This window comes from Hordeum vulgare, chromosome 6H (assembly GCF_904849725.1).
Source record: "Hordeum vulgare subsp. vulgare chromosome 6H, MorexV3_pseudomolecules_assembly, whole genome shotgun sequence".
NCBI classification, from domain to species: domain Eukaryota; kingdom Viridiplantae; phylum Streptophyta; class Magnoliopsida; order Poales; family Poaceae; genus Hordeum; species Hordeum vulgare.
Genome location: NC_058523.1, coordinates 447671131 through 447690383, shown reverse-complemented (window position 1 = coordinate 447690383; position 19253 = coordinate 447671131). Strand labels below are relative to the sequence as shown.

At 44.5% G+C, this 19253-nt stretch overlaps 1 protein-coding gene across 1 annotated transcript; it reads left to right on the top strand.

Moving 5' to 3' along the window:
* The first annotated feature begins 1727 nt into the window (after window positions 1–1727).
* Window positions 1728–4722, top strand: LOC123402105 (pentatricopeptide repeat-containing protein At3g53360, mitochondrial-like). The gene has a single exon (XM_045095984.1). It carries the CDS (start codon window positions 1822–1824, stop codon window positions 4234–4236), a length of 2415 nt encoding a protein of 804 aa, XP_044951919.1. The 5' UTR covers window positions 1728–1821; the 3' UTR covers window positions 4237–4722.
* The last annotated feature ends 14531 nt before the right edge of the window (window positions 4723–19253 follow it).

Sequence of the window (19253 nt, the reverse complement as noted above, 5' to 3'; positions counted from 1 at the left end):
TTTCAACCTCATATTTCGGGCAAACAAGATGCCAGAAGAATGGAAACAATGTATATTAGTACCAATTTTCAAATACAAGGGGGGGTGTTTAGATTTGTACTAATTACCTTGGAATAAAACTGATGAACCATGCAATGAAGCTATGTGAGAGAGTCATTGAGCACCGCTTAAGAAGAATGACAAGCGTGACCAAAATCAGTTTGGTTTCATGCGTGGGAGGTCGACCATGGAAGCCATTTTCTTGGTATGACAACTTATGGAGAGATATAGGGAGCAAAATAAGGACCTGCATATGATGTTCATTGACTTAGAGAAGGCCTATGATAATATACCGCAAAATATTATGTGGTGGGCCTTGGATAAACACAAATTCTCAACAAAGTGTAATACCCTCATCAAGGACATGTACGATAATGTTGTGACAAGTGTTCAAATAAGTGACGGTGACACTGATGACTTCCCGATTAGGATATGTCTCATCAGAGGTTAGCTTTGAGCCCTTATCTTTTTTGCCTTGGTGATGGATGAGGTTACAAGGGATATACAAGGAGATATCCCATGGTGTATGCTCTTTACGGACAATATGGTGCTAGTCGATGATAGTTGGACGGGGGTCAATAGGAAGTTGGAGTTATGGCGACAAACCTTGGAATTGAAAGGTTTTAGACTTAGTAGGACACCGAGTACATGAGATGCGCTTTGAGTACTACCTGGCACGAGGTGGATGAAGATGTTAGCATTGATCGGCAGGTGGTGCCTCAGAAGTACACCTTTTGATTTTTGGGGTCAATGATGCAGACTGATGGGGATATCGATGAAGATGTGAACCATCGAATTAAAGTCGGATGGATGAAGTGTCGCCAAGCTTCTCGCATTCTTTGTGACAAGAGAGTGTCACAAAAGTTAAAAGGCAATTTCTATCAGACAACGGTTCGATCCGCAATGTTGTATGACGTTGAGTGTTGGTCGACTAAAAGGCGACATGTGCAACAATTAGCTATAGCGGAGATGCGCATGTTGAGATGGATGTGTGGCCACACAAGGAAGGATTGAATCCGGAATGATGATATACACGATAGAGTTAGGGTAGCGTCTATTGAAGAGAAGCTTGTCCAACATCGTTTGAGATGGTTTGGGCATATTCAGCGCAGCCTCGAGAAGCCCGAGTTCATACTGGACGGCTAAAGCATGCTGATAATGTTAAAAGAGGTCGGGGTAGACCAAACTTGACATGGAAAGAGTGTGTAAAGAGAGATGTGAAGGATTGGAGCATCACCAAAGAACTAGTCATGGACAGGGGTGCGTGGAAGCGTGCTACCCATGTGCGAGAACCATGTGTTGGTCGCGAGATCCTATGAATTTCACCTCTAACCTATCCCACTTGTTTGGGACTAAATGTTTTGTTGTTGTTAATTAAAAAGTCAAAATAGTTTCAAAGTATTTTTAGATTAAACTTGACTTTGTTTTGCACTAGTATATAAATTTTCAGAAAAAAATTAACATTTACACCTGAAAAGAAACAAAATTTATTTGCTATTATAGGTGAGTATTCATACTATTTTAATCGAAAATTTGTCTTTTAAAAAAAGTCAAGGTGTAATTTTATTTTTATGAAATTTTTCTCACAAGTACAATGAAAATTCAAGTTTATTTCAAAAATATTTTTAAACTTTTTAACATTTTATTAAATTGCTAATTTTTTTTTTTACGTTCCAAAGTTCCCGGGAACCTACTCCCTTTCGATTCCAGCGAGCCCACCTTATCCTCTTCTTCTTCCTGGCCACTGTATTGGAATCCTCCCCGCTCACGGACCTGCCACCAATGGCGCTCCCTTCTCCCTTGCTCCCCCGCTCTTCTAGTATCGGCAGAGGCGTCACCAAAGTCAGCCCATACAAATCCGTGGAAAACATACCGGATGCCTCCACCGCCCCTTCCGCCACAGCGCAGCACTCGTTGCTTCGCGCCCATACGCGCGCCGGACGAATGCAGCCCGCGCGGCAGGTGTTCGAGGCAATGCCGCCGCGGGACAGGTCCCTCGTTGTTTGGACTGCTATAATGTCCGGGTACGCCACCCACGGTCCCGCCTCCGAGGCGCTGGTTCTGCTCCTGCGCATGATGGAGCGGTCACTGAGGCCGGACGGGTTCGTCTTCTCAGTCGTGCTGCGCGCCTGCGCGGCAGTCGGGAACCTCAGATTTGGAAGGCAGGTCCACTGCGCCGCTGCAAAGATGGGCTACGTAGATTCTGACCTCTTTGTGGCAAACGGCCTCCTCACCATGTACGCGAGCTGCCAGTCGCTGGGATGCGCTGAAAAGGTGTTCGATGGCATTGGCGCACCTGATTTGGTTTCTTGGACCTCCATGCTCAGTGGCTACACCGAGAATGGCTGCCATACCGAGGCGCTAATGTTGTTCGTGGAAATATTCCATGCCAGTATTGGATGTGATGCGTTCACCTTGTCAGTTGCACTCAGGGCAGCTTCTAGTTTGGCCAATCGAACTTTGGGACACCAGCTGCATTGCTGCATCATCAAGTCAGGATTCTCTAAAAGCGGGTTCTTGGAGAACTGCTTGATCGAGTTCTATGGGAGGTCCAGGGAACTACAGCTGATGCAGAAGGTGTTTCATGGTATGCATGACAAGAATTTGGTTTCTTCCAATAGCATCATCCAGTGCTATGCAGATAACATGTGTGATGAGCAGGCTTTGTCTCACTTCCGTGCTATGATGTTTGAATGCTCGGAATGCGATGAGTTTACATTGGGCAGCATTTTGCATGTTGTCACCAGAGGAGGAGCTTTTGATTATGGAAGGGAAATACATGGATACCTCATTAGAGCAGGTCTAGACTCAGATAAGCATGTTATGAGTGCTCTCATGGATATGTATGTCAATTGGGCTACTCTTCATAAGGGACAGTGTGTGCTACCTTTGAGAATGCTAAGATACTATTTGTTGGTCCAGGGAAAGCTGGATCAGTTCATTGTGGCCACTAGTTTGAGGCTGTGTGCTTTTGATCAAGATTTAGCAACGGGAAGGATGTTACACACCAACGTTCTGAAGTTCAACATGAATTCAGATCCCTTTGTCACTAGTTCACTGGTCGACATGTATGCTAAATGCGGTTCTGTGGATGAATCACATATTCTCTTTTCAAGAACCAAGGATCCAGGTACAGCCGCATGGTCTGCAGTAATCTCAGGCAACTGCTTGAATGGTCAATTTGAAAGGGCAGTGCATTTGTTTAGAAGGATGCAGTTGGAGCATGTGCAACCTAATGAGTTCACTTATACCTCTGTACTTGCAGCATGCATGGCTCTTGGGGATGTCGTAGGTGGCATGGAGATCCATGGCAACTCCATCAGAACTGGTTATGGAACCAATGCTTCTGTTGTGAAAAGTCTTATAAGCTTTTACTTAAGAGAACGACAGTTCAAGCAGGCCCTTAACCTGTGCTTATCACTCTCAAACCGTGAGATTTCTTGGGAAGCGCTGGTTAAAGATTTTGCTCAAGGTGATGATCACATTGGAGTACTTAACCTTTTGTTTGTTATCCAACGTTCTGGTGGGGTTCTTGATTACCCAACTGCATTACACATCTTGAATTCTTGTGGAAAATTGGAACTCCTTTGTGAAGGGCTTCAAGCACATGCCTACCTTACAAAGCGTGGCCTTGCGTCTGAACCATGCATCAGCAATCATCTTATTGACATGTACTCTAATTGCGGCAGTCTCAAACATGCATTGGATGCCTTCAGATATATGTCTGACAAGAGTGCGTCTACTTGGACCTCAATAATCATAGCTCATCTAGAAAATGGCTGTCCAGAAACAGCCATTGACTTCCTTGCCCAGATGTTAAGAAGAAAGAAAATACCAACTTCGATTGCATTCTTATCTGTGCTGAAGGCCTGTGCAGAAATCGGCCTTGTAAGTGAAGCCTTCCAGTTCTTTGTGTCCATGACGGAGGTTTACAAAATAGAACCTTCAGATGGTCATTACTCCCATATGATTGAGGTGTTGGGTCATGCTGGTATGTTCAAGGAAGCAGAGCATTTCATTGATAGCGTGGTCCCTTCGGAATCTAGTGCTTCAGCCTGGAGTTTACTTTGTTCTGCTGCCAAACAAAATGGGAATACCAAAATCATGAAGCTTGCAATGGACAAACTCGCAAGCCTTGCTCCATGTGATTGTCGAGCAAATGCTTCACTGGGAAATGCCATCCCCATCACTGACTAGTTAATCAGGCGGCACCAGTGTAATGAGTGAGTATACTTCTTACCCCTCCTGGTTTATCCATAGGGAAGCATGCTTTAACTTGTCAGCTTGTAGGTTGCGCGTAGTGCACAGTGGCATATGAAGTGGACATTATGAATTTACATTTCTAGACTGTTGTATATTTGTATACCTAATATATGTTACGAAGTTTCCACACATGTAGATAACTTCCGTTGTGGTATATCCAATTTCAGAGGTATAGGATTCTTCGAGTGATTCTAGTAAACATATAGCGGTTGTATGGTGGTACCTCTGTTACAGATCACAATCTCTTTCTGCTATGTAAGTTAAAGGGAAAAATGGTATCTTGTAATGGTTTTGTTAGTGATCAAACGGAGGGTGTGTTGGAATCATTTGTGGGCTACCAGGGTCTATTTAGTAAACCAAAATTGTAAGATTACCATCTTTTTAAGGAATGTCATGATGGCTGCTTTATTGCTCCCTAAATAGTGGTTACATTGTCATCAAGAGCAGGATCAGCATCAGCTTCTCTAGCTAACAATTCACCTCCCTGTTACAAGAGCTATACATGACAGAGCTAAAGGTGGAGGCTTGAATACAAACTAGATCATTGATAGCGCGTGTTGCTGTGCCCGTTTATTTTTACGATAAAGGGATATGATTTTCAAATATTTAGATACATGAAAAAATGAAGTGGTAAAGAATTGTAGGGAAGGACTTCTTTCCTAGGTCTGATGGGCTTAGAAATGAACATTAAAGCCCACATTGCATACTAGGTATGATTGATCGGAGTGCTAGGTGATAATAGTTGTGGTTGCAATATTAATCATAGAGAGTATAAAAATCCACATGCACATATCCAGGAGGTGTCTTTTAAAAGCAATAAACTGATACTTTACCAAGGTAGTCCAGGAAATTATTGCAAATATATTAGGACCATTTGAATATTATTAGATATGGGAATGTTGTGATAAAATAACATGGCAGGAATTTTAACCAAGCTATAAGCTAAAAAAAAGCCATGGAGAAGAATGAACATGAAGTCACACTGAACAAGTAGCACATAATCAAAATTTATATTGCCTGAGAAGAGGACAACACTTCAATGCAGTTAGAAATAGACAATTAATCCGCATAAGTGGTTAGGAATGTGTTCATGGTACAGTTTTTTGGGCGCTCTATTTTCATTTCCATGCATCATGGGGAGTTATGCCCTCTGATGCACATGGTTTCCTAAAATAAAATGTGAACTTGGATGTACCTTGAGACATCGAAACTAAGTTTTACTTACATGACTGAGTGAGACAAAAGAAAAATGACATAGTGAACATGAGGAGTTCCAGACGGCTGGGCACAACCAGCTTCCTAGTAGCACAGTACAGGGAGTCGTGGGCGCGAAGGGGACAGCGGCGAGCTGCCGATCTAAAAAAATCCCAGTACCAGGCTTCAAGATCTCAATCGACCACAACCAGCATCAATCACATCACATGTATGTACAATTTTTGGAATGAGTGGATATCAGGACAATTTAATTGTTTGGTGCAAGAATGATCATACATAAATTGACATGAAATATAGGGAAATCGACCGGAGCATCATGTTGAAGTATGTTGTGCAGTACATCCCAGCGAGAGTGCTGGCAGTAGATCATGTCTTAGACCATGAGGTACTGCAGTAAGGATAACTCCGTACTGTTTTGCAAAAATGGTTGAAAAACACCACATTGTTGTACTGTACATGGCTTCAGGCAACTTATTTTTGAGGGGTGGCTTCAGAAAACTGATTTACGTCTAGGGCATGCTGACAAAAATAGTTGTTGGAGATGCATAATTCCTACTCAAGGATTGTCTCAACTTTATACTAGCTCTAGTACAAAATTGTATTAAGCTTAAGACACTTATTTTAGGACGGGGAGTACTTTACTTGATTTAAGAACATATGTGGCTTTTCTGGTCTTTACGTCCCCGAGATAACTTATCTTATCTACTTCAATTCACTTGAAACAGTATGGCACAATACCCTAATCTTATCCCACGAAGTTGCCCGAGGGGAAACTTTACCCATGTGAAGAGCACAAAGCGCTTACATATAGTATCAAGATGTGTATTTTCCATAAGCTTCACAATCACCGCAAAATGCTAAGTGCTACATGTATACACTTGATGCACCACAGAAGTTTAGAGGGAATGGAACCCCTATTGTCACAACAAATACATGGTCAAATAAAGATCTCCGACTAAGTCAGTGTTTGTTTTTCAAGTATGCTGCCGTTCAACCTAATTATCAAGCATTTGAGAGAATATTGGTTCATGGTCAGGATGGGTAATTAACTTGCTTTGACGTTGCTACATCATATATGCCTCTTGACAGTGACTTTCATAAACTCACCTGTACATGTACTCAAAATTTCTTCAAATTCAATACGCATTGCTGATGCATGTCATATAGATGAATACCATCAGTTAGAGTCTGTGCAAGCATATCTCAGTTTATTGTCTAATAACATGATAAACAGAAGGAGTGACTCCAAATTTTTTTTTCATAAAGGGCTTTTAGTACTTAAAAAGTTTTAACCATTACACCGGCCTCTGCATGACTAAGATGTACGCATCCATAATCAAAAAATACGAAAAATAAAACAACAACAGACGTAATACAATCATGTAAATGTAAATCGTCGTCGCTTATGGATGACCTATCCGGAGATCACGCTGCCATCCATTTGGGATAAAAATATCCCTCGCCACATTCTTCAGTCGCACAGAAGCCTCCGTAAAAAGGTCGTGAAACTTCGTCCGTTGTAATGTGGACCATGAATGGAGAATACCTGTGCATCGAAACAGAACCTGTAAACGAGATGCCATCTCTGTATGAACTATGATGGATACTAACCTGACCTTTAGCCATTGGAGATGCAAGGGAGAACCCAACCCAGCAGAAAGGTCAAATTGGTCAACTCAAAGCACATGTCTTTAGTTGGAGTGGAAAAACATCAATAAATAAATTATATACTTGATGGAGGTGAATTGGGGGAAGAACAGAGAAGAACTAATTGAAGAACACGGATACCAACAGATTCAATTGGAATAACGAAACAAACCAAGCACGATGTAGCTGGAATTCATCCTTTTAGAGAACCTGCTATCGGTTAGAGAACCTGATGTCGGGCCCGTGGGACTGGGGTTGGCTAGGCCCGTCTGTCTACGGCCCAAGACGCGACACATGCCATGGGTCTAACACGGTCCACCATTGGACTTCACGGGCTGCCTCGCGAGGCGCATGTCAACAAGCATCTTCACGAACCATGCGAAGTCCCCCTCGTGAGGTCTCCTTTCAAGGCTGCCCCCGAGGACCTCGTGGGGCGGAATAATCAAGGGTAGCCCGACGGCGTCGCGCAATCCTGCATATTCACGTGGGTGACGCACGCCATGCCGAGCGGAGCTAGGAACCATGCCACCAAACACGAATGAGGAGGCTTTCCTCTTTTGTGCTAAGGAATCAGGGCCAGTTCGTCGATTCCCAAAGCAATCTTCAAAGGTTTCACGTTTGGTGCAAGAGGAACAAACCTGGGGGTTCGCCAGGATGGAGGTCATCCCCGATCCCACCAGCACGTCACGACAGGAGGCTTTTGCACGCGAAGACTACTTTTGTCAGGATAAGCTGCAGTCATGTCCTCCTTCGAATTTGCAGTTGTGGCAACCATTCCCATCTTGTGTTTTCGGGGGAAGATGACCGGGGCCAGTATAATAGAGGGCAAACTGCTGCCGTAGAGGGGGATCGACTCGAAGCGAGCGAGAACCCATCTTTGTACTCTGTCTCACCCTCGATCAATCCACACAAGCAGGAGTAGGATTTTACACCGCAAGGTGACCCGAATGAGGTTGCGAGGTAGAGTAGGGCGGGGGAATCAGTGCACCTCAGAGTTCGAACCTCTTTGGATCCTTGGAGCCCTGATTTTGACACTTGCAATCATTTGAATTTCTAAATTAGACACATAACACATATGTAGACAATAATTGAGAATTGGAACCAACACATCCACGGGCGGAGACACGGAGGGGCGAGCAGGGGTCATACCCCTGCCAATCTCCCGCCCCCTCAATGATTCATAGGTAGTATGTACTGTATATGTCTAATGGCTGCAACTAATTGCGTAATTAGCCCATATGTTAGAGCATCTACAGCTGGACTCGGCAAATCTGCCTCCCTATACGTCCGTGGACGCGCCCGAGCACACCCGCGGACGCATACTGATGCCCATCATATTTCACTCTGTGCATCCACATACCTCATATACGGACTCTCAAATCCATGCAAAGCCATGCACGTCGATCATCCGATACTAAATGTCGCACATAAAACAAATGTTGGTACCGAACATAAGAACTGTTTACATCAATTTAATTTGAAGTTCTTTTGTGAAATTGAAGTAGTCATCGTAATGGCGACGGCGGCGATTGCCCAGACAGAAGTGCAGCACACACACATATGTTGGTTTATATATTAGTCGATGGATCTGATGGATTAGACACTGGCCTGTGGTAAAACACTAATACTCGGCCCCAACCGTACATGGGTTATTGGGGTATGGGCTTCTCTACATCGATGACAGTTCACTTAATTCTTAAGAGCATCTACAGACGGATCTCTAAAACCCTCCTCAAACGTCCGGGCAGGCTGACTGGTCACTGAATGGTCACGAAAAAGCGACCCACACAGACCCCTCAAACGGGCCTCAAACGCCTAGGCTGACCGGCACCCCTCACATCCAGCCCAAATATGGAGCGGACATGGGGGAGCACGGGCGCGCCCCGGCATGCCCGTCAGGTCGGACCCGACATTTCGACCCTACCACAAATTGCACCAAATCCACCCCATAGAACTGCCAGATTCATTTCATGTTTTCATCTCTTCTTCCTTCACGCGTCGTCCGTCTCACAGCTCCGTCACCTAGTAGTCTCTGCCATGTTGGCCGCTCGGTCAGAGGGATCATCTCTCCCGACCTCTCCGCGCAAGACGTCGTCGTCGGCCCAGAAGACACCACAATACGTCCGGCAACTCTCTGGTTGTGCGCCGGATGTGTTCGACAAAATGTCTGACCGGATTTGTTGGTCAAATATTTAGGGGAAACGATGGATTCCAATGCTTTGTACGGCGAGGAGTATGGACCGACGGAGCTTGATCAACTGATTCAAGATGAGTTCTTCGGTTCATCGAATTCGAACGAAGAAGTGGACATGATGATGCTCATGAGCATGCAAGAGGAAATGGACCGGGAAGTGGAGCACATTCTCAATTTCAAGGGCTTGATAAAAGGGAGAAGAGTCATCAATCAAGATTGGCTATCCGGAGCAAAGCTACTTCAGAAAGATTACTTTGATCCAGACCAAACTTTCCCGGATGATACATTTTTTGGTCGTCGTTTTTGCATGTGTAAAGCATTATTTTTATGCATTATGGAGGGAGTGGAGGCACGCTTTGCCATCAAGCGTGTCCTGCCAGGGGCTAGGGAGTTGTCATTGTTGTTGGCCGCTACTTGCCACAACAACAACACCGTTCATCTATTTACACTTCGTCGGTCGACGCACCGGGACGGCTAGACACAGGCAGATTAGATATGGATAGATGCAGGGTGAGTAGGACACATGCACAGACTCAGATACACTACACACTACTAGCTTATAACTATTACTTACTTTTATTATTATTCCCATCGTTCTAAAATAATTATAGTTCTACCTTTGTCGTAAGTTAAATTTGAACATATTTACAAAAAATGCTACTGTATGTGCTAAGATCTACAAAATTAAATATGCATATCGTGAAAATTTTCTAAAGATTCTAAAAATATAATCTGGTGTTTTAGATATTGGTATATATTTTCTACAAACTTGAAGAAGTTTGATTAACTTAGGATAAACCTAAACCTGGAGTTACTTTGGAACGATGGGAGTATATTTTCTTATAAAATATGACGGGAAACAATTAATGGGGTAAATATTTATTCAAACTATTTTCTTTAACTTGAAGATCCATCATTTTGCTGAGAAGTATCATTCTTTTAGTTTGAACCATAAATGTTACCTTATCATCCATGCTATCATGGGACTTAATATAACATGATATTTCATCTTTTACGTCAACAATAGGTTTGGCGCTCCTCATGTTCAAATCCTGGCTCCGCCGCTGAGGGCATCACCTTCTATCCCAGCAGAAGCAGGCTGACCTACGTTTTTAATACAAAATAAGTATCACTAAAAATAGAGGAAGAATTGGGCGCTAGGGGCATAATCCTCGGTGCTCAGCACCGGCGTGCTCAGGGGGAAGTGCCTCATCCTATGGAGTGCAAGCGGATCGTCGGAGGACTCGGGGGTGAGCACGCCTCCGGCCATAGCGGGCATAGAACTCCGGTGAATATGGCTCTTCCCATGGCTCGTCACCAAGGAAAATAGGCACGGGAATTGGTTCTAGGGCCGCGGGGGAACCTACCGGGGCTAAGCACGACAGCGGTGATGCGGCCGGAGGGGAGCAGCACGGCTGGCTCTGGCCAAATTAGAGTGAGGGAAAGGTTGTTGCGGTTCCAGGGATGGTTTTGGGTTGCTCACGGGGCTCGGGGGACTCATTTTATAGCCCGGCAAAGGCGGTTCCGCGGCTGCCCGAGGATAAGCTCGCCGGCGACAACTCCTGGAGACAACAGTGATCCACAGCTAGCAGGCGGGGTTGCCAGCAAGGGGGAAACACTGGGGGTGTCAGCACGGTGGCAGGAGGTCATGGGGGAAGCGCCATGTGGCCTGCACAACATAGACCATAGTGGACGGCGATGGCGGCTTGCGCTCAGGCGCGGCACGGGAACAAAGCTTACCTGGCACGGTTCAGAGCTATTCTAGGGGATGAGCTGGCGCACGGGGGCATCTTGGGCGTTACGGGCCACTGCAGGGGCGAGGTGCGACCGACTGCAAGCCGCCAGGGCTGCCATGTCTGCTTTTCTGTGCAGCACAGGGGCGGCGACTTCCCGTCGGAGCTTGGCGTGGCGCGAAGCTGCTCTGCGGGCGAGCACATGGGCGGTCACGGGGCTTATGGCCGATGCAGCGGCTCGGTTGCACGTTGACTGCAGTTCTCGCGCTCTGGGCACGCACGACAGATGCTCGGCAAAATGCCTGGCATAGCTAAACATCTCCAATGCTCCTCAATCTTACCAGGGTTAGGCTAAGGATCAGTGCAAACCTGCTAGACATGCTGGTTGGGCAAGGGGGCTATTCATTGTGCAAATATTAAACCATGCCAATACTGGCCATGCCCACCAGGTGTTTGACATAATGTCAAGGCCACCTAGGGAACCTTGATGTCCACCAAACTTACCACAATGAGGTCTCTTTAGATGTACAAGATGATTGCAAGGTTAGTTTTGGAAACAAGAAAACTAGCTAATGCAATTTTTTGGAGAAAACCAATTCTAGATAGAAAATGCATGCTGCTATTTCATGCATTTCGAATAGTCCAATGGGGCTAAACTCCTGGACTTGAGGGTTTGGTATGCTCTACTACAAGCAGTAAAAATGACGTGGGCATTGGTGAAATTTCAAATAGGTTTGTAGTTCAAAACATCAAACTGGACCAGAATGCAAAAGGTGTTGTTATACTCAAATTTTACCAAACACACATGGTGGGGTTTTTGCATGAAAGTGATCCATGGACATCACATGACATCTACAAATTTTTGTGGAATTTTTAAGTAATTTTATGACAGGGTTGTAGTGTAAGAGAGGTTCTCAAAAGAATGAAAAAGCCCTTTAAAGGAATTTAAATTGGCAAGTTTTATTAAAACGATTATCCTCCTTAAATTAATAAAATGAAATAAAATGGTTGCAAGAAATACTCAAACACCTAATGATCTTCAAAAGTGCTACTAGAAAGGATTTTTTTGGGGAAAAGGCTTTAAAATGAGTAATGAAACAATTTAGTTTTCAACAATTTTATTCTAAGCAATATTTTAATTTATAAAAATGTGGTTACATTTTTGGGGTGTGACAACACTACCCCCCTTAAAAAATAAATCTCGTCCTCGAGATTTGCTTAGGGAAAGAAAAGCGTATACTTGCAAAAACACGGGGCAAGGTCACTCATATGCATGGGCAATCAAGACAATTATATAGCACACAGTCACTCATATAGCATCAAGAAGACATAACGTTGAACTAAAGTACACTCCGATGGGTGGCCAATATGGCACAAGCGATGGGGTTCTCAGGAAATATATTCCTGGCCATGGGAACTGTTGGGGAACGTCGCATGGGAAACAAAATTTTTCCTACGCGCATGAAAACCTATCATGGTGATGTTCATCTATGAGGGGGATTTCAGATCTACGTACCCTTGTAGATCGCACAGCAGAAGCGTTAATAAACGCGGTTGATGTAGTGTAACGTCCTCACGTCCCTCGATCCGCCCCGCGAACCGTCCCACGATCCGCTCCGATCTAGTGCCGAACGGACGACACCTCCGCGTTCATCACACGTATAGCTCGACGATGATCTCGGCCTTCTTGATCCAGCAAGAGAGACGGAGAGGTAGATGAGTTCTCCGGCAGAGTACGACGCTCCGGAGGTTGGTGGTGATCTAATCTCAGCAGGGCTCCGCCCGAGCTCCGCAGAAACGCGATCTAGAGGAAAAACCGTGGAGGTATGTGGTCGGGCTGCCGTGGAAAAGTTGTCTCAAATCAGCCCTAAAACCTCCGTATATATAGGGGGGAGGGGAGGGGCCTTACCTTGGGGCTCAAGGAGCCCCAAGGGGTTCGGCCGATGGGGGGAGGAGGAGTCCTCCTCCAATCCTAGTCCAACTAGGATTGGAAGGTGGAGTCCTTCCCTTCCTTCCCACTTCCCCTTTTTTTCTTTCTCCTTTGATTTTCTATCTCCCTGCGCAGGGGCCTCTCTGGGCTTGCCCACCAGCCCACTAAGGGCTGGTGCAGCACCCCTAAGGCCTATGGGCTTCCCCGGGGTGGTCTACCCCCCCGGTGAACACCCGGAACCCATTCGTCATTGCCGGTACATTCCCGGTAATTCCGAAAACCTTCCGGTAATCAAATGAGGTCATCCTATATATCAATCTTCGTCTCGGGACCATTTCGGAAACCCTTGTGACGTCAGTGATCTCATCCAGGACTCCGAACAACATTCGGTAACCAACCATATAACTCAAATACGCATAAAACAACGTCAAACCTTAAGTGTGCAGACCCTGTGGGTTTGAGAACTATGTAGACATGACCCGAGGGACTACTCGGTCAATATCCAATTGCGGGACCTGGATGCCCATATTGGATCCTACATATTCTACGAAGATCTTATCGTTTGAACCTCAGTGCCAAGGATTCATATAATCCCGTATGTCATTCCCTTTGTCCTTCGGTATGTTACTTGCCCGAGATTCGGTTGTTAGTATCCGCATACCTATTTCAATCTCTTTTACTGGCAAGTCTCTTTTCTCGTTCCGTAGTACAAGATCCCGCAACTTACACTAAGTCACATTGCTTGCAAGGCTTGTGTGTGATGTTGTATTACCGAGTGGGCCCCGAGATACCTCTCCGTCACACGGAGTGACAAATCCCAGTCTTGATCCATACTAACTCAACGGACACCTTCGGAGATACCTGTAGAGCATCTTTATAGCCACCCAGTTACGTTGTGACGTTTGATACACACAAAGTATTCCTCCGGTGTTAGTGAGTTATATGATCTCATGGTCATAGGAATAAATACTTGACACGCAGAAAACAGTAGCAACAAAATGACACGATCAACATGCTACGTCTATTAGTTTGGGTCTAGTCCATCACATGATTCTCCCAATGATGTGATACAGTTATCAAGCAACAACACCTTGTACATAGTTAGAAGACCCTGACTATCCTTGATCAACTGGCTAGCCAACTAGAGGCTTGCTAGGGACAGTGTTTTGTCTATGTATCCACACATGTATCTGTGTCTTCATTCACAATTATAGCATGGATAATAAACGATTATTTTGACACATGAATTATAATAATAACTTATTTATCATTGCCTCTAGGGCATAATTCCAACAGTCTCCCACTTGCACTAGAGTCAATAATCTAGCCCTCACAACACCATGCGAATTACATTGTAATAAATCTAACACCCATACAATTCTGGTGTTGATCATGCTTTGCCCGTGGAAGAGGTTTAGTTAGCGGGTCTGCTACATTCAGATCCGTGTGCACTTTGCATATATTTACGTCCTCCCCTTCGATGTAGTCGCGGATGAGGTTGAAGCGTCGTTTGATGTGTCTGGTCTTCTTGTGAAACCGTGGTTCCTTTGCTAAGGCAATGTCACACGTGTTGTCACAGGACAAGGTTATTGGATTCAGTGTGCTTGGCACCACTCCAAGATCCGTCATGAACTGCTTCATCCAGACACCCTCCTTAGCCGCCTCCGAGGCAACCATGTACTCCACTTCACATGTATTATCAGCTACGACGCTTTGCTTGGAACTGCACCAGCTTACCGCACCCCCCATTAAGATAAATACGCATCTGGTCTGCTACTTAGAGTCGTCCGGATCTGTGTCAAAGCTTTCATCGATGTAACCTTTTACGGCGAGCTCTTCGTCACCTCCATACACGAGAAACATCTCCTTAGTCCTTTTCAGGTACTTCAGGATATTCTTGACCGCCGTCCAGTGATCCACTCCTGGATTACTCTGGAACCTGCCTGTCATACTTATGGCCAGGCTAACGTCCAGTCTAGTGCACAACATTGCATACATGATAGAACCTATGGATGAAGCATAGGGGACGGTGCTCATATGCTCTCTATCTTTATCAGTTGCTGGGCACTGAGTCTTACTCAATCTCGTACCTTGTAAAACTGGCAAGAACCCCTTCTTGGACTGTTCCATTTTGAACCTCTTCAAAACTTTATCAAGATATGTACTTTGTGAAAGTCCTATCAGGCGTTTCGATCTATCCCTATAGATCTTAATGCCTAGAATGTAAGCAGCTTCTCCTAGGTCCTTCATAGAGAAACTTTTATTCAAGTAATCCTTTATGCTCTCCAAAAACTCCACGTTGTATCCAATCAGCAATATGTCATCCACATATAATATTAGAAACGCCACAGAGCTCCCACTCACTTTCTTGTAAATACAAGATTCTCCAACCACTTGCATAAACCCAAATGCTTTGATCACCTCATCAAAGCGTTTATTCCAACTCCGAGATGCTTGCACCAGTCCATAAATGGATTGCTGGAGCTTGCACACATTGTTAGCATTTTTAGGATCGACAAAACCTTCGGGTTGCATCATATACAACTCTTCCTTAAGGAAACCGTTAAGGAACGCCGTTTTGACACCCATCTGCTAGATTTCATAATCGAAAAATGCAACTATTGCTAACATGATTCTGACAGACTTAAGCATCACTACGGGTGAGAACGTCTCATCATAGTCAACTCCTTGAACTTGTGAAAAACCCTTTGCCACAAGTCAAGCTTTATAAACGGTCACATTACCGTCAGCGTCCGTCTTCTTCTTAAAGATCCATTTGTTATGAATAGCCTTGCGACCTTCAGGCAGTACTTCCAAAGTCCATACTTTGTTTTCATACATAGATCCTATCTCGTACTTCATGGCCTCCAGCCATTTGCTGGAATCCGGGCCCACCATTGCTTCTTCATAATTTGCAGGCTCATTGTTGTCTAACAACATAATTGATAAGACAGGATTACCGTACCACTCTGGAGTAGTACGCGGTCTCATCGACCTGCGAGGTTCGACAGGAACTTGATCCAGAGTTTCATGATCATCATCATTAACTTCCTCCTCAACCGGCGTCGTAACGACAGGGGTTTCCCCTTGCCCTGCGCCACCATCCAGAGGGATGAGAGGTTCGACAACCTCATCAAGTTCTATCTTCCTCCCACTCAATTCTCACGAGAGAAACTCCTTCTCGAGAAAAGCTCCGTTCTTAGCAACAAACACTTTGCCCTCGGATTTGAGATAGAAGGTGTACCCAACTGTCTCTTTCGGGCAACCTATGAAGATACACTTTTCCACTTTGGGTTCCAGCTTTTCAGGCTGAAGCTTTTTGACATAAGCATCACATCCCCAAAATTTAAGAAACGACAACTTTGGTCTTTTGCCATACCACAGTTCGTATGGTGTCGTCTCAACGGATTTTGATGGTGCCCTATTTAAAGTGAATGCAACTGTTTGTAATGCATAACCCCAAACGATAACGGCAAATCGGTAAGAGACATCATAGATCGCACCATCTCTAATAAAGTACGGTTACGACGTTCGTACACACCATTACGCTGTGGTGTTCCAGGCGGTGTCAATTGTGAAACAATTCCACATTGTCTTAAGTGAGCACCAAACTCGAAACTCAGATATTCACCCCCACGATCAGACCGTAGGAATTTGATCTTCTTGTTATGATGATTTTCAACTTCACTCTGAAATTGCTTGAACTTTTCAAATGTTTCAGACTTGTGCTTCATTAAGTAGACATAACCATATCTACTCAAATCGTCAGTGAAGGTGAGAAAATTACGACATCTGTCGCGTGCTTCCACGCTCATCGGACCACACACATCGGTATGTATGATTTCCAACAAGTCACTTGCACGCTCCATTGTTCCGGAGAACGGAGTTTTAGTCATCTTGCCCATGAGGCATGGTTCGCACGTGTCAAGTGAATCAAAGTCAAGTGACTCCAAAAGTCCATCGGTATGGAGTTTCTTCATGCGCTTTACACCAATATGACCTAAGCGGCAGTGCCACAAAAACATGGTGCTATCATTGTTAACTCTAACTCTTTTGGTCTCAATGTTATGTATATGTGTATTATCACTATCAAGATTCAATATGAACAATCCTCTCATATTGGGTGCATGACCATAAAAGATATTACTCATAGAAATAGAACAACCATTATTCTCTGACTTAAACGAGTAACCGTCTCGCAATAAACAAGATCCAGATATAATGTTCATGCTTAACACAGGCACTAAATAACAATTATTCAAGTTCATAACTAATCCCGATGGTAACTGAAGTGAAACTGTGCCGACGGCGATTGCATCAACCTTGGAACCATTTCCCACACGCATCGCCACTTCATCTTTCGCCAGCCTTCACCTATTCCGCAGTTCCTGTTTCGAGTTGCAAATATGAGCAACAGAACCAATATCGAATACCCAGGCACTACTACGAGAGCTGGTTAAGTACGCATTAATAACATGTATATCAAATATACCTGATTTTTCTTTGGCCGCCTTCTTATCAGCCAGATACTTGGGGCAGTTGCGCTTCCAGTGACCCATACCCTTGCAATAATAGCACTCTATTTCAGGCTTAGGTCCAGCTTTGGGTTTCTTCGTCGGATTGGCAACACGTTTGCCGCTCTTCTTTGAATTACCCTTCTTTCCTTTGACGTTTCTCTTGAAACTAGTGGTCTTATTCACCATCAACACTTGATGTTCTTTATGGAGTTCTGACTCTGCGACTTTCAGCATCGCGAACAACTCGCCGGGTGACTTGTTCGTCCCTTGCATGTTGTAGTTCAACACAAAGACCTTATAGCTTGGCGGCAGTGATTGAAGAATTCTGTCAGTGATAGCCTCTTGGGGAGTTCAATCCCTAGCTCAGCTAGACAGTTTGAGTACCCAGACATTTCGAGCACGTGTTCACTGAGAGACGAATTCTCCTCCATCTTGCAAGCATAGAATTTATCGGAGGTCTCATACCTCTCGATCCGGGCGTTCTTCTGAAAGATAAACTTCAATTTATGGAACATCTCATATGCTCCATGACTCTCAAAGCGACGTTGAAGTCCCGGTTCTAAGCCATACAAGACTGCACATTGAACTACCGAGTAGTCCTCCTTACGTGTTAACCAAGCATTCTTAACATATTGGTCAGCCGTAGCAGGTGGTTCATCTCCTAGCGCAGCATCAAGGACATAATCCTTCTTCCCAGCTTGCAGGATCAACTTTAGATTACGAGCCCAGTCTACAAAGTTGCTTCCATCATCTTTCAACTTAGCTTTCTCTAGGAACGTATTAAAATTCAGGGTGACTGTCGCGTGAGCCATGATCTACAACACAAATATATTCAAAGTGGACTTAGACTATGTTCAAGATAATTAGAGTTTAACTTAATCAAATTACTTGCAAAACTCCCACTCAAAAAGTACATCTCTCTAGTCATTTGAGTGGTTCATGATCCAATTCCACTAGCTCAAGTCCGATCATCATGTGAGTTTGAGGATAGTTTCAGTGGTAAGCATCCCTATGCTAATCATATCAACTATATGATTCATGATCGACCTTTCGGTCTCATGTGTTCCGAGGCCATGTCTGCACATGCTAGGCTCGTCAAGCTTAACTCGAGTGTTCCGCGTGTGCAACTGTTTTGCACCCGTTGTATGTGAACGTTGAGTCTATCACACCCGGTCAACACGTGGTGTCTCGAAACGGCGAACTGTAGCAACGGTGCACAGTCGGGGAGAACACAATTTCGTCTTGAAATTTCAGTGAGAGATCACCGCATAATGCTACCGTCGTTCTAAGCAAAATAAGGTGCATAAAAGGATTAACATCACAAGCAATTCATAAGTGACATGATATGGCCATCATCACGTGCTTCTTGATCTCCATCACCAAAGCACCGGCTCGATCTTCTGTCACCGGCGCCACACCATGATCTCCATCAACGTGCCGCTATCGGGGTTGTCGTGCTACTCTTGCTATTACTACTAAAGCTACATCCTAGCAATATAGTAAACGCATATGCAAGCACAAACGTTAGTTTAAAGACAACCCTATGGCTCCTGCCGGTTGCCGTACCATCGACGTGCAAGTCGATATTAACTATTACAACATGATCATCTCATACATCCAATATATCACATCACATCGTTGGCCATATCACATCACAAGCATACCCTGCAAAAACAAGTTAGACGTCCTCTAATTGTTGTTGCATGTTTTACGTG